The following is a 16,868-nucleotide window of genomic DNA, read 5'->3' as shown; positions in this document are numbered from 1 at the left end:
GTTGGAAATACCATTTTCGATAGACCTTGGCAAAGATAAGGCTCCCGGCCCCGATGGCTTCCCCTTGCAGTTCTCCAGACAATTTGGGAGTTAGTCAAATCTGACCTGATGCAACTCTGCGAGGACTTCTATTGGGGGAGAGCGAATCTTGAGCGAATTAATTGGGCTAGCGTTGTCCTTATCCCCAAGGTGGAGACTCCTGAGTCTATTGGGGATCTCCGACCCATCAGCTTGATTAACTCCACGCTAAAAATTTTATCAAAAATTTTAGCGACTCATCTTAGTCCGTATATGAATTCTTTGGTTGCTACGGATCAATCGGCTTTCTTGAAGGGAAGGTGTATTCTTGATAATATTGCCACGGCCGAGGAACTAATTTTTAGTCTCTATAAACGTAAACTCCCGGGGTTTATTTTAAAAGTGGACTTCGCCAATACTTTTGACCTTGCGGATTGGGATTTCCTTTTCTATCTACTGCTCCCTCGTGGTTTTGGGATAGATGGGTTAGTTGGATTAAATGTATTTTGAGCACTTCAAAAGCGTCGATCCTTGTTAACAGATCCCCAAATGGGTACATTAGGTACAAGAGAGGGCTGAGACAAGGTGATCCTCTGTCTCCCTGCTCTTTGTTCTGGTGACTGATGTGCTTAGTTCGATGTTTACCCATGCTCTTAATGCTAAGATCTTAGTTGGGGTTTAACGTCTGGGGGTATTAAGGACCTAAGGATTATTAAACTGATTCTGTATCTCTTCGAAGGGATGACAGGTCTTGAAACTGATTCTGTAAAGACGGAGACCCTCCATTGTAATAGAGGTCTGCTCCCTATCACCTACTTGGGCATCCCAATTTCGGGTCATAGACCCCGTAGGCAAGACTGGGATGGGATCATTCACAAGGTGAGACGTAGGCTATCGTCCTGGAAGCTGCGTCACATCTCCTTAGGTGGTCGCCCTATCCTTGTGAATTTGGTCCTGTCCGCTATCCCAACGTACTGGATGTCCATTTTTCGCTTACCGGTTTGGGTCATCAATGACATTGACCGCATCAGAAGGGACTTTCTTTGGTCTGGTCATGATATTAATCATCCGAGTTGCCGCCTGGTAAGCTGGAAACTTCTCTGCCGACCTAGGGATCAGGGTGGCTGGGGTATCCTGGATCTTGCTAAATTTAACTAAGCGCTTTTGGGAAAATGGTGGTGGAAATACATGATGGATCTTGATTGGGACGGTGTAAAGGTCATTCTTTTTAATTATGGATCTACTCGGTCGAAGTTATGGCCTAGTCAGGTTGGAAGGATTTCCTTCTTTTGGAAAGGTGTCTTTAACTGCTTGCCGGCTCTTCGAAGCTGCTTAGCTCAAGATGTGGTCTCTGACAAGGATACCCTTTTCTGGAAAGATAGTTGGTTGGAGGGTTGTGCTCCTATAAACTGGTGGCCTGAGGCATTCAGGGCCAGCCATAGCCCCAACGATACGGTGCTCAAGCTTATCCACTTGTTGGACGAGCTTCTTTTTATTGGTAATGAATCGATCAATCAGATCCGTGTGAGATTGCGGACGGCAGATAGCAGGCTTGTGGATAATATTCGGTGGAGATGTAATGGGAATGGTATTCTCTCTGTTAAATCCTTCTACAATTTCCTTATTGATGGGGGTCTCCAGTGTCCGATTACCCAGTTCTTTTGTCGTGGGGATGCCCCAAAAAAATCAACCTCTTCAACTGGCTGGTGTGGAAAAACATAATCCTGACTTTGGAGAATCTGGCTAGAAGGAGGTGTAACAGGCTGCCTACCGACACGTGGGTCTTGTGTCACGCTGGCTCGGAATCGACTGACCACTTGTTCATTCATTGTCCCGTTGCAAAATTTTTATGGGAGTACTTTTCTGCAATTCTGCACTTACCCCGGTTACCGTACTCCATCGAGGACCTGTGGGGCCGGTAGAGGACATGCTTGCACCATGACAGAAGGGCTTTTGGAGACTTAGTTGCGAAGGCTTTAATTTGGATTGTTTGGCTAGATAGGAGTGATTGTATTTTTAATGCCAATGTTACGCCTGCTCATTGTCTCATTGTGAAAATTGATCATATGCTGGTATCTTGGTGCTCTTATGTCGCATAGGGCCCTAGACGAAGATGGAGGATGACATCAGCACGGTGAAAAAAAGTCTGGAGTTTCTCGGCCCTCGTGTTCAGGAGATTGGCGAGACTCAGACCTCTGAGGAGACACACATTCTTGGCTCTATCTAGGTTCTGAGTTAGCATGTTCGCTTGGGCTCCTGCCCGTTTTGTTGTTTTCTTTTGTTGTACTTAACCACACCTAGTGGTTGGGGTCTGTTGCACTTTTGTTGTTTTTAATGTGAGGTGATTTATCCACCTTTTAAAAAAAAAAATTACAAATGATTCAACATGGAAGAGAACCATCAGTAAAGCCTCAATCTACTACCCAAAATTAAACAATAAAATTTGTGCAATGCTAATTAGAATAAATCATATATAGCATTTGATTAATTATAACAATATTATTATTATTCTAATTAAATAAATTTTAAAATTGGAATTCTTGAGTAAAATAATAAATAAAATTAATTTTTAAATAATAAAATATATCATAAAATATGATAAATAAACAAATAAAACTTTTAAAAATTTGATAGTGGAACATTTCATCAATCATTCAAGATCAAATTTGAAAGTATTCTTGTACATATATAGATTATCCTTGAATGGAATTCTAAATTCATTAAAATTAGATTAGTATAAGAATTTAATGTTTATATAATTACCACTTTTTCTGCCGTACAAGTTGAGTTTTTGTTTTATTAATAAATTGTACTATAACATTTTTATCATAATAGAGGAGAACTAGTACTATCTCTATAATAGTATTCTACACTAAAAAATTGATACTTTATGTTTTTTTTGTTTGTCTCCTCAAATTGGAAGTTAAAGATTCAAATCATTCATAACTTTAAAATTAGGGTTTGCGAAAGAAATTTACATATATAACTTATCTATGACTTTGTTCAAAAACAAACCAACCCGTAGGTGTGGATTTGATTTTTGATTGATTTTATAGTTTATAGGGAGTGACGCGTTAAAACATCAATACATAATAAATAAATAAATAGATAGATAAATCGTTCATCATGGCCATCTTTTTCAACTCCATGACCATTATTGATTCCGTTCCAGTGCATCATCATGCTGCACCATCAAATAGTTAGATGCTCCATGATATTATCTTCCAGATCCAATAGGTGACTATAAAAATAGTTCACAACCGTTGGACCAAATTCCAAAATCAATTCTCACCGTCGAATCTGATTTGTAGCCCCAAAACATAAAAAAAATAATAAACAACAACCTGCTCCACTCCTGCACATAAGCAACAAGGCACTATTTATTATTATTATTTTTTTTTGAAAGAGAGTATTTAAAAAATTGTTCATTTTCCTCTTATATGTTTGTGTTTTTCTCTGTCAAACCAGCAATCTCTCATTTTTTTTATTTTTTGCAAATTTTTAAAAAATCAATATAAAATATTTTACATCTATTTATAAATACTATTAAAGTAGATGTATAGAATGCTTTAGGAGTGATTCAAGGAATAATTTTAATATTTTTATTATATTAAATATGGTATTAATAATTAAAAGTTTTAATTGCATAATAGGCATTGATTTCATCATGGGCTTTAATTGGTTTATATTAAATATTTAATATGATGTTCCAATGGAAATGGATGGTAATATGATTAAAGAGGGTTTACAAAAATATTTATATATATATATTTTTTTTTTTTGCATATATTTAAAGTGGCATAGATTTCATCATGGCCATTAAATCTGTTTTATATGAAATCCTTCGTATTTTTTTTTAAAGTTTTTGGTTTAAAAATATTTTTTTTGGTATTATATTAAATATTAAATATACAAATATTTATTTATTTTTTGCATATATTTAAAGTGCCATAGATTTCATCATGACTATTAAATCGGTTTTTTATTAAATCCTTCCTATTTTTTTAAAGTTTTTGGTTTAAAAATATTTTTTTTGGTATTATATTAAATATTAAATATAAAGATTTTTATTTTTTTTGCATATATTTAAAGTAGCATAGATTTCATCATGACCATTAAATCGGTTTTTTATTAAATCGGTTTTATATACCGATTTTTTTTGGTATTATATTAAATATTAAATATACAAAAAAAATATAGGAGACTAATAGATAATATTATTATATTAAATAAGATCTCCTAATGAAAACAGATAATAATCTGATTGGAGAGGGTTTGAAGGAAGATTTTTAAACTCTTTTTTTTAAAAATTTTTCCTCATTGGATTATAAACATATAAAATTTAATGGAATTAATTTATCATGGGTATTAAGTAAGTTTTATATTAAAATTTAATAAGATGTACTCATGCACACATATGGCATTTGGAAATTGAAAATTTTTGCTAAATTTATTTGGAATTATTGGTTTAGAAAAAAGAATAAACAACATTTATTTGGTATGACATAAAATATGAAAAAAATAAAATAATATTGTGTTATTAATTAAAAAATTATAAATAAATGAATAAAAATTTAACGACATTTATTTGGTATTACATTAAATTACAACATAAGCTTTATTTTTAAAATTACCAATAGTTTCATATTTATTAAATGATATAGATTGGATTTATAGGAGGATGAATAAACAATTGTAGAATAAGATGAAAAATATAAAATAAATTTAAAATTTTCTATTATATTTAAGTTATATATATATTACTTATGATATTAATAATTAAAAAACTTTAATCACACTTATTTATTTATGCAATAATTGTCTATAAAGCCTTTGAAATTTAAAGTATACAATAGTTTCTATTGTATGAGTTATTTAATTATATTATTTAAATTTGCTCCCAGAGTGTTTGAAGGAATAAATTTAAATTTTTTATTACATTTAAGTTTTTATTTATATTGCTTATGATATTAATAATAAAAAACTTTAATTGCATTTATTTATTTATGCAATAAATGCTCATAAGACTTTTAAAATCCAAAGTATTCAACAGTTTCCATTGAGTTATTTAATTATATTATTTTTATAATTTGCTCTCAGAGTGTTTGAAAAAATAAATTAAATTTTTTTATTAAATTTAAATTTTTATTTATATCACTTATGATATTAATAATTAAAAAAAATAATTATACTTATTTATTTATGCAAGAATCCGATGTGAAGCCAGGGAGAATGCCTAGTATATATTATGAAATATGAACAAGCTAAATATCGGGGCTTGCATATGTATGGAGACCATGTGCTAAGAGATCGTTAGCTATATATATTGTATACGTAATTATTAGATATATTTATAAAAAATATTTAAGAGAATAAAAAATTGAAATTAATTAAATGAAAGGCCGAAAAAGAGTTTTTTTAAGTATGAAATTAATAATTTTATAATGATAACTAATGTGAACTACCAAAATGGATAAAAAGTGAAATTACAATCTTCAAGAGAGGAAATTTATATAAATCAATTAATAAGTTGAGATCAATTAAATTTTCTTTTTTTATTTAAAAAAAAAGTGAAATTTTCATATGAAAGGTGGAAACATGTCTTGGCCATAGCAATGCTGGAAACTTGAGTCAATCCAATCATTCTAGTCAAATTTAAATAAAATTAAACAAATAAAATTATGAAATTTAAGAATACACAATAAATAGCAACTAGCAATATAATAAAAGTAAAAGTTCATAAACCAATAGAAGTAGTAAATAGTAAATACTACAAGTTAGTAGATGGTTACTAGTTTTAAGTGATGATCTTCAACATCACCCCCAATATAATTAACGTGCTTCCTTGATGTGAGAGACATATATAATCCGTAATTTATCACACTATCAACAAACATTATTGAATATATATATATATATTGAGAGAAACTGAGCAAGATGAATGGCTATCCGAGCTCAAACTTTTGAATTGGTCCCAAGTCAATCTCAGGAGTCAAGATGTTGGAGAAGGCTATGTTAACAAAAACATAAAAAAAAATGAGGAGGAGATACATTCACTGCTGATTGATCAAGCTACTACTGGTTAATTTCCTTCATTACAAATCATATGAGGAGCTGTTTTTCTTTCATTACAAAGCATATATATATATATATAAGGAGTTGTTTCTTTCATTACAAAGCACGTGAGGAGCACACGATCTTACAACTTATGCCAGCTCAGCTTTTAGTTAAATCTAATACCAAATTATATGTTGCCAACTTAGCAAATCAGTAACTTATAACTGATTTGCTGAGTTAGCTAATTAGTTACAATAGTTTTCCTACAGCTTTGTTCTAATGTTTGAGCATATATAAAGGGCTCCTCTTCTCTGTAAAATTTCAGATCAATGAAATCAGTCCCTTTCCTCTAAAATTTTGCTCTTCTCCTTTACTTTCTTCGATTCTTGCTCGTAGATCAAATCTTTGGAGTGTTTTGTTCATTTAGTGAAGCAGCAAGGATGGGAGTTCTGGTTCTCAGTTTTAGCAGAGATTAAGGGGCTGTTTGGTTACTAATATTTCAAATTACAGTGTAAGTCAAATTACATGTAATTGAAATTACTGTATTTTCACTTACATCATGGTTGTTTGCTTGCCTGAAAATGAAAATGCTGCATTTTCTTTTCAAGTGTTTGGTTTGATGTAAATTGTGGGTTATAATCACCATGTAAAGTAAGTGGTGAGATTACCCCTATTTTCAAAATTTTTATAATTTATAATTTTCTTTAATATTTCATTTAAAATCTATTTTATTTATTTTAGTTAATATATTTTATTTAGTTAAATGGATTTAAGTTAATGAATTTTATTTATTTAATTTTTATTTAATTTTTTTTAAATTAATTATTCAATATACTTGAATTGAACTTACTAATACAACCATTAATTGATGCTTATCACTTAAGCATACTCACTTGAAATTGAATCTAAAATTACTCAAGTCATCTAAATTCAACAAACTCAAATTCTATAAAGTCAACAAATCATATTCACAAATTCACCATGTTCATAAAACAAGATATAAAATCGACAAATCATATTCAATAATTCAACATGTTCATCAAACAAGTATGAGACTCAACAACCTAAATTTAACAACCAACACAATTAGATTGTCAACATGTTCATAAAGCATAACATAGTTCAACAACTCCAAACAAAAACAACATGCAAAATAATAAATGTCCATAAACTTAAAAACACACAAAATAAGTAAATCATAAGAGTAGACAATCTCAAACACCACCATCACGGCCCAACTGCCTAAGGAAACCATCCATCCAAAAGCATCGAAGGTCATGATCTTTGTTTATAAAAGCAGTTGCTAGATTATTTTGGGCATTCAAATGGTCATATGCTAAACCAAGATCAGACTTATTGTAGTAGCCAATCAAAGTCATGACCTCATCGTACAATCTCTTACTCAACTGTACACCTTTGTTCGTCTCCGCAGCACTTGCAAGCCTATCCAATCCAATGGAGATTTTTTGCATGACTTCCAATTCTTCCCGCCTAATACGCTTTGATCCCTTGTTTACTTCTTTCGCCTTCGAAGTGGACGTTGTTGGTGTTTCCGCCGGAGGAGGTTGTGATTGAGTGAAGTCCCAATCATCCAACCCTTGTGGTTGATCGTCAGAATCCAATGTCGGTGGTGTTGATGGCATTTCCATGCGGACACCGAGACTCCTAGAGCTTTGAGAACCTGTTCTTGCAAATGATCCTGTTGCTTGATCGTTCCCACAAACAATGGCCATCTCCTCATAATCTTCAATGGGCTTATTGATGTAAACCGCTTCATTAGGATGTGACTACAAAAAAAAAAGGGACAAGTAAATAGAGATAATGCACACAAATATCATTTATAAAAATAAAAAACAAACTTCAAATTACCTGTATGTACGTTCGGAATTCTTCAATGCCCATATAATGATTTTCTTCTCCGAATCATCCCAAGAAACCCCACTTAAACTTTTAAGCTTTTTTATTAGTACCCATATTTTTCTTAGATGTCGGAGACGATTGATAACATGTGTATCACTCACAATCATGTTAAACCTCGTACTAACAGCCCTCGCAACTGCATTGATAGCAGTACTCTTGAAACCTTTGTCAGTTTTAAGGCCAAGGTTTGCTTGCTCAACTAAGCATCTAAGCAAGAATGACGTCATGATCGCTGTCCACCTAAAATTAGTTGGGCATCTCCTTCCAACATTTTCGCTTTCTTGAGTCATTTCGACTAAGTCCATCCTTTACATATAAAAAAAGACAATAAATTTATATTCAAACAAAATTCAACAACACAAAACAATAACATTAAACATAATTATCAAAAGATGGAATACAAAATGCAACAATACAAAACAACTACATTAATATAATTCCAAAACATAACAACAATGAAGTTATATAGTGTCACATTAAGCCTAGTTATCAGAAGATGGGACACAAAATGCAACAACAGAAAACAATAACATTAAATATAATTCCACAACAAAGCCACAACGAAGGTATATAATTAAACAACAAAACCACAACAAAGGAAAACACTATCTATTGTTCCACATGGCCTCCATGATTGCATCACGTATTGCTAACCATTCTCTTGCTTCCTCACGTGCTTGGGATTGAGTACTAACTTCTTGCACATTAGGTTCACATTCTTCAACATCGGGTACATAAATATCATTACCTCCTTGTAAAATTTAATTGTGTAAAATGCAACATGCAACCACGATATCCATTTGTGTTCGATATGGAAAGAATGGGTCTAGATGTGAGAATTTTGAAGCGATTCTTCAAAGCACCAAACGCTCGTTCCACGGTAGTGCGCAATGAAGAATGTCTATAATTAAATAGTTCCTTGTTATTTGATGGTGTGCGGGCACTAAATTCTTTAAGATGATAGCGAACACCACGAAATGGTGATATAAAACGTGCTCTTGTGGAATATCCCGCATCTACAAGGTAATACTTGCCTACATGGTTAATTGTATTAGTTATTCTGACAATATAATAATTATAATTTTGTCAAATAGTGACATACCTTCAGGCACAATAAGACCATCCTCTCTTTCTAAAGCATCACGAAGAACAAGTGCATCATGTGCTGAACCCTCCCACCCAGCTAGACCATATGTAAACCTCAATTCAAAGTCAACTGTGGCCAACACATTTTGGGTGGGATATGGTTTTCTCCCATTGAAACGAGCTACAATTTCCTTTCGAACGGATGCATGGATATGTGTACCATCAAGCGCTCCTATGCAATCCTATTTATTAATAGACAAAAATATTATGTATTGCATATAAGTCTGTGAGCCATATAGTAGAGTTATTCAATATTTTTCTTACCTTAAAATATGACATAAACCTTGGATCCTATGTAATTACTTAACTAGTAGTTGTGCGAGGCGGTTGGATAAATTCACCTCGAAGCTCTCCTATGGCATATAATACATGTTTAAAGTATTGGCTAATAGTTTCACCGGAACGCAAAAAATTTACTCCAATCACCCTATTCCTGACATTATGACCAAGAATGTGAAGAAACATTGCTACTTGCTCTTCCACACTTATATGTAGGGTGTTGCACAACAATCCTCTTAACTTCAATAAATCACATAACCCAAAAAATACAACCCTTTTCATCCTTAGCATTGCTATACTAGACTCTTCGGATCCATGTATTATTCTTGAAATATAATTTGTACGTTGTAGGTTCCTATTGTAATATGGCTCTCGTAGCAAATTCAATCCTCTTCTCCTATTGTACCACCTTAATGCTACAATTGCAACAATAGTAGCGGTGGCAAGTACAACGCTTTCATCACCAAATTGATTGTCCATTTATAATCTGAGTTTAGATAAAAAAAAAATCAAAATAATAATAGGCCGAAGAAATAGGCAAAGAGGTACATCTCTAAAAAAATCTTGTATCTAATCATATAATAATCAACAAGTAAAATAGAAGCATATAATTTACTGACAAAAAAAAAAACCCTTGAATAGCATAAAAATAAGAAATTTTCAATAATAAATAATGAGGCACCTGAAATATAAATAATAAATAATGAAATAAATGGACCAAACAACATAACTTAATAAAATGTTCAACAACTCAAGATAATGAGCCAATTTATATATATATATATATATAGATAAGTTCCATAACAACTCAATATATATGAAGATTAGTGTAATATGAAGTTCCGTAACAACTCAATATATATAGATATATAGATAAGTTCCATAACAACTCAACTGTTAATAAAAGAACATAAAAATAAAATATAGGAATATATATATATATATATATATATATATTATTAAAATAACAATTCGTGAGAGTAAGGTCATCAAAATCTATAATGATTTTAATCAAATAATCTAACATGTACAAACACCGCCTTGATCTAGTGATATGGCATCTCTTGTGTGTACAAGAGCTTTTTAAATGCCATATAATACATGTTTTATACAATACAAGGTGGTTTGTGTGGATTTAATTTGTTCTGAAACCACTAATTAGATACATCTTCAGAACAAATTAAATCCACACAAAATGAGCATAAAGATGTATCTAATTAGTCAGATACATGGAGATTAACAACAACCACAAAAAGAGATTTGAGTTGTTATGGAACTTATCTCGAGATTAGAGTTCAAATTATTAAGATAATGAGCCAAATTATATATAACTCAAAATATATAAAACTTGGTAATCAAGGATGAAAGCTATACTACCACATTAGCAGGAGCACTTCATACAGGTTAGCATGAAAGCAGATGTCACAATTGTTATATACATAACTTACAGGCACAAGCAGCATCTATGCAGTTAGATAGAGCAAAGACTCTTAAAACATAACTGAACTCTGTTCAATAAGCAAATTACATGACTAGAGTTCTCAATGAAATAGAAAGCCAGAAACACAAACTATTATGCAGCAAACACTCAACATATATATGTTCCATGACTGAAGAAATTAGTTGCTTACTTATAATAAATTAAATAAATTCAGCCACAAGAAAAACATTATTAGACAGCTTGTAATATTGGAACTAATCTGCACTGCAGTTTATCATCAATTACAACCAAAATATAATTTGGACAAAAGATAAAACAACAGTGACGACCAACCATTTCTCAGAATATCAAGCACAAAATGCATAGGTACATGCTTAAAAAGCAAACCACGTCTTACAACTAGATAATCAGGATATTAACCCCATTGGTCTAAGCATCTAAATTCCCAAGCTGTATGCTAGTTCAATTTACATAATAATGCCTAAGAACGTTGTGGCTTGTATATTATGATAATCCCTTAGTAAATCAAGAAATTTCTTGAACAACAATGAAGAATTTTTCATCCAAGAAGCTGAAACAAATGAAATTGGCGAAAGCTCACCTCGGCTTCGAATCCCCAGGAGGCGGCCATGAAGCGTGGGAGTCGGTGACAAAGCTGAAGCTCTGGGAGGTAGTGACGAAGCCCTGGGAGTTGGTGATGAAGTTGAAAATCTGGGAGGCGGTAACGAAGTCCTGGGAGTCGGTGACGAAGCTGAAGCTCTGGGAGACAGTGACGAAGCCCTAGGAGTCGGTGATGAAGCTTTGGGAGGCGATGACGAAGCCCTAGGAGTCGGTGATGAAGCCTTGGGAGACGATGACGAAGCCCTGGGAGTCGGTGAGGAAGCCTTCAGACTCGGTGACGAAGCCCTTGGAGGTTGAGCAGGCAAGGGAGAGGATGATAGGGTATCTGTGAGCACAGGCGTGAGGATGAAGAAGATTGGAATCCTGTGAATGAAGGGGGTAACTTTTATAAAAAAGAAATGCAGCAAAACACCAAAAAAAAGTAACTTAATTCACAGCAAAAATGCTTTCACAGTAAAGCAAACAACCAATGTTGGGATTTTACCTGTAATTCAAATTATATCACACCTACTTACGGGTAACCAAACAGCCCCAAGCTGGATTGCAGAGCTGGGTTTTTCCTCAAAACCATGAAGTTTTTCAACGAGTAAGGATGACTTCAATTGGCTTTAAAGTTGATTGATTTGACTTATGTGGGCAACCATTTGTTCAAATGTCTTTTCAGGCATCTAGATTGTAAAAGAAAAGTTTTAAAATTTTCTGCATCATTTAATGAAACTAAGATGGGGCAACATCCTCAGGGTTCAATAGCACTGGATCATGGTGCAAAGTGTTTGTTTAAATAAATAAATAAATTAATTAATTAAATTAAATTAAATTAAATAACACTCTAAGATACTCCTTGTTTCGTTTATAGGGACAGTAATGCGGTAAAGCGAGAAATTTTAACGGGGAAGGGATTACAAGTTTTAAAATAATTAAAATTTAAAACAATAAGTAAAATTTAAGAGAAAAATTAAAATCAAATAATATATCAAAATAAATATTTTTTTATCAAAATTTGGATTTCTTTATGATTATGACTCAGTGGCAACTAAATACAACTAGAAGTCTATGACATAATTTTAGAATAAACTCTCTAATTTATTTAGTAAAAATTAAATTTATTTAGATTTTATTTTAATAAATACCTATTTTGAGATGTTTGTTTATCTTTTCACGTACTACTAAACTCATGATAATAGGATATATTTAAAATTTGTGAATAAAACTCAACAAAGTAAAAATCTAACAAAAAAATTGTAACAATATAAAAATTACAAAAATCTTTATTTATAATTAAAAGAAATAAATATTATATTAATTTTGAAGAAAAAAATACATGACAAAAGCCTATTACAGAGGATTATAATATAATTTTGAAAAGTTAGATAAAGAAGATATGAATGATTAAGCATTAAAATAAAATATTTAATATCTTACTATATTATTTTAAATTTTAAAAATTAACTAAGATTAAATTAGATTGATTAAATATAAAATTAAAATATTTTTGTATTATGACAATTATTAGTAGTCTTTCAAAATTTAAGTTTTTAAAATTATTATTAAAAAATTTAAAAATGAGGATTTAAAAAAAATAAAGGGCCTAAATTAATTTCTTCATTAGTCTTACCCATGAGTTGATGTTGTTCTTATTTATAATTATAAAAATATAAATAATATCTTAAAATTTATAAAAAAATTTATACATATGTAATTTAATAATTTATCTGAATTCATTTAAATATTTTTTTAAAAAAATTAATTTTTATAAATTATTTACATTTAAGATCTTATTAATTACAAAATATCTCATACTTAAATATTTTTGAAAAATAATAACTTAAACTTCAATTTAAATTAATCATAATTTAAAGGGAAAATTACTGTTCACCCCTCGTCATTTTCAAAACTTCCCAAAAACCCCCTCCAACTTTTGCACACCTCGGACAGCCCTCCGTTATATTTTACATTCCCTTTAACCCCCCGCCGGTAAGTTGAAGTGGGTCCATGATATGAAATTCCTTTTTTGCCCTTGCAAAAGGAGGGAAAAATGGCGCCCAATCACATCATGTCCGAACTTTATGCATAGTTTTCCAATGCCTCCTGCTTGTTTTTTCTCAAACAAAGTTTAGAGTGCTCATATCTTGTTCTTCTTGTTCTTGTTCTTGTTCTTATTCTTGTTCTTCTTTTTCTTCTTCTCATTTGGTGTACTCAATTTTAGCTCTTCCGATTAAATTATGGAGAGTTTTTGTGCTGTCGCCATTGCCACCCTTCCGGTCCGCAAGTTGTATTGTAGCCATTACCACGTTTCCGGTCACAATCGCAGATCGTGCAATGAATCTGTTGCTGAGGAGGCATTGTTAGTATTGTTTAAATATTGAACATTAGATTTACATATATCTGTTATTGTTTAAATATTGGCTTCTATGTTTAAATTTGTTCTTTTATCGTTTAAACTGTATTTTTATCCGCTTAAAATATACAACGCGATGGTGGCAACGGTCTCCAAGCGAAATTAATGCACGCTCGGTTACCCAAGCATTTCCACTGCCGTCGCACATAAAAATCGGAAGCCGAAGCGGCAGCAGGCTGTTGGATTTCGCAGTATAAATGGGAAGGAAGAACCATTTCGTTGAACATACTCTACTGGCGCAACCACTCCTCTTCCTCTTCCTCTTCTTCTTGTGTGATGGTCATCCTGTCGAGTCGAACATTTGGTGTTCACGACATTCGTACCATTCAAACCACATTTTTTAGATCATAGACTTTTTACAGGATGTGTCATGATTGTTTTCCTCTTGTCATCCCTAAACAGCCTGTAGGTGAAAACTTTTTTTTCTTGCCCAAGTCGAAATGCTCGCCTTCTTGCTCTACTCTACGGGTAAGCAATGACGGAAGTGCGTTTCGCCTTGGGTCAAGAAGAAAAAGTTTCACCTACAAGTTGATTGCGGATGATTACCAGAAGAAGGTTCATCACATATCCTTTAAAAAGAACTTGATCAATAAAAAAATGTGGTCTGGCTGGAGCGAGTGTTGTGGACACCGTATTCACCGGTGTACTTGATCTATAAAGCAATGACTGTCCGTGATGGTTACGTCGTGCGTTAAACGGAGAGTTTGAAGCTTAAACAGAGAATTTTTGTATTGTCTTACATTCTATTTTTATCAGAGATTTGTATTTTAAGTGATGGTCATTTGTAATTACGATGATATTTAATAATAGAATGAATGTTGTATTGTATTGTATTAAATGTATTTTTATCAGAGATTTATATTTTAAGTACATTTCATTGTAATTACGTTGATACTTCATAAGAAAATGTTAAACTGATAAAATGAAATTTAAACAGGGCAAAATAAAGTTAATATAGAATAAGAATGTTATCAGAGATTTGTATTTTCAAATTTAAACAGAGACATAACAAAGAACGGTATTGTAAACAATACAAACAGTTATACAATAATCGATTTACTCTTTAAACAATGACAACGGTGTTTAATCACATACATAAAGATGTTTAAACGTTTTACATATTATTTACATTATATAGACTTTAGTTAAAAAGTAAACCGTTATTTTAAACATTATATGTATCTGTTTAAACATAAAAAGCTTGACGTTTAAACAGAGACTTATGTTGAGGTGAGAACTTTCATTCGAGCGATGACAATATGTCTTCCTTGTGACATTGACATATATTTCCCTTTTTGCCCTTGGGATGGAGGGAAAAATACCGCCCAATCACATCACATCATGTATAGTCTATCCTCTATGCATACAACTGTGCACTTTTTTGTTTGCCTATCTGACTGCTGTTTGTTGTTTACATCTTCTTTTTCTTCTTCTTCGTCTTCTTTTTGTTCTTCATTTCATTTGGTTCGTATGATTTGGTTTTCGGCCGGTATATTATGGAGAATTTTTGTGGTATTGCTAGATTCAACGGGGAGGGAAGAGTGCTGATGTTCACGGCTCAGACTTCTTGGGAGTTGGTGTTAGTTGAGATATGTGAGCGATGGGGTCTCGAAGTTTCCCTTGTCAGGGTGAAGTTTATCACACTAGATGGATATAAAACGGTTTGTCCAATAGAAAACGATGTTGACTTCCAGCGAATGTGTCACGTGCACTCCATCTTCAAATGCGGTGTAGTTGATCTTGTTATCGAGACAGAAAATGTGCCATTGCGGAATCCTAATGAAAACGAGTTTTACTCGTTGTAAGTTCCTTCTCTTTTATTTGATCCAGTTGTATGGGTTCATTATTGTTTGAATATGTCAGTTACTGCTTAACATATTGTACTAGTCGTTTATGTTAATTGGTAACGGTTTAAGTATTTAATTTAACGTTTAAATATTGGCATTATCCCTTAAATATTATATTCTCAGCTTAATATATTGATCTTTTCATTTGACTGAAGTGTTGGCAGGAATTCAGATTCTGCGAGTGCTCCAGTTCAATCCCATGGTGACCCTGACGGTGTGGGATGTCTTCCATCCTCGTCAGACCATTCTGAAGTGCTATCGTTGGATATTGGACAACGTTTTGACAGTGTAGAACATTTCAGGGACGTACTTCGAAATCATGCAATCAAAAGGAATTTTGACTTCAAATTCATAAAGAACGAGAAACATCGGGTGGCTGTGGAATGCGGTGCCGATGGTTGTCATTGGCGGCTTCATGCTTCAAAAGAGTATAATAAAAATACTTTCAGAATCAAGACAATCAATCCATCACACACTTGCAGTGGTGGCATATGTTCGGCGTCACATCCGAAAGCGTCCAAAAAATGGGTAAGCGCACGAGTGATTCAGAAGCTCAAGGACCGGCCCTTGTACAAGGCCATCGACATTCAGAAGGACATGTTGCGGTAACATGGTGTCCACATACCATACAAGCAGGCTTGTTTGGGAAAAGAGCATGCCCGGGTGGTCCTCGACGGTAGTGACATCTCCAGCTACGACTGTTTGCTTTGGTATGCGGATAAGGTGGCTGAGACAAATCCCGGCAGCGTTGCGATCGTGGAAAGAGACGGAGATCGTTTTAGACGTGCGTTCTTTTCTTTCAGCGTGTGTATTGTGGGATTCAAGAGGGCTTGCAGGCCGCTACTGTTTCTCGATGGTACCCACCTCCTTGGAAAATATCGGGGTACACTACTGGGTGCCACAGGGAAAGATGGAAACAATGGTTTTTTCCACGTCGCCTTCGGTATAGTCGACAACGAGACCGATGCCAATTGGACTTGGTTCATATCTAAGTTAGGCGATGCTTTATACGAGGAAGGAGATTATCATGAGATAATTACCTTCGTGTCAGACAGGTTGAAGGGCCTTGTAAACACAATTGCGAGAGTCTTCCCTTCTTCGCCACATGCATACTGTCTTCGACATTTGGAGGCCAATTTTA

The 16,868-nt window shown here is 33.1% G+C and overlaps 1 protein-coding gene across 1 annotated transcript; it reads right to left on the bottom strand.

Moving 5' to 3' along the window:
- Positions 1 to 7,289: 7,289 nt before the first annotated feature.
- On the bottom strand, positions 7,290 to 10,883 carry LOC120271575. The gene is made up of 5 exons (XM_039278255.1): positions 10,869 to 10,883; positions 9,098 to 9,323; positions 8,744 to 9,029; positions 8,097 to 8,301; positions 7,290 to 7,862 (listed from the first exon to the last, which is right to left on the bottom strand). The coding sequence occupies exons 1-5, from the start codon at positions 10,881 to 10,883 to the stop codon at positions 7,290 to 7,292; spliced, it is 1,305 nt and encodes a 434-aa protein (XP_039134189.1).
- Positions 10,884 to 16,868: the final 5,985 nt, after the last annotated feature.

This window comes from Dioscorea cayenensis, chromosome 11 (genome assembly GCF_009730915.1).
Source record: "Dioscorea cayenensis subsp. rotundata cultivar TDr96_F1 chromosome 11, TDr96_F1_v2_PseudoChromosome.rev07_lg8_w22 25.fasta, whole genome shotgun sequence".
NCBI classification, from domain to species: Eukaryota; Viridiplantae; Streptophyta; class Magnoliopsida; order Dioscoreales; family Dioscoreaceae; genus Dioscorea; species Dioscorea cayenensis.
The sequence above is the reverse complement of the archived record's forward strand: the minus strand, read 5'-3'. Positions and strand labels throughout refer to the sequence as shown.

Excerpts from the sequence above, each read along its gene's own strand:
- LOC120271575 (XM_039278255.1), bottom strand. Across the intron at positions 9,030-9,097 it reads TGGTCTTATTGTGCCTGAAG|GCAAGTATTACCTTGTAGAT; the intron begins GTATGTCACTAT and ends TTAACCATGTAG. Across the intron at positions 7,863-8,096 it reads GTACGAGGTTTAACATGATT|TCACATCCTAATGAAGCGGT; the intron begins GTGAGTGATACA and ends TTTTTTTTGTAG.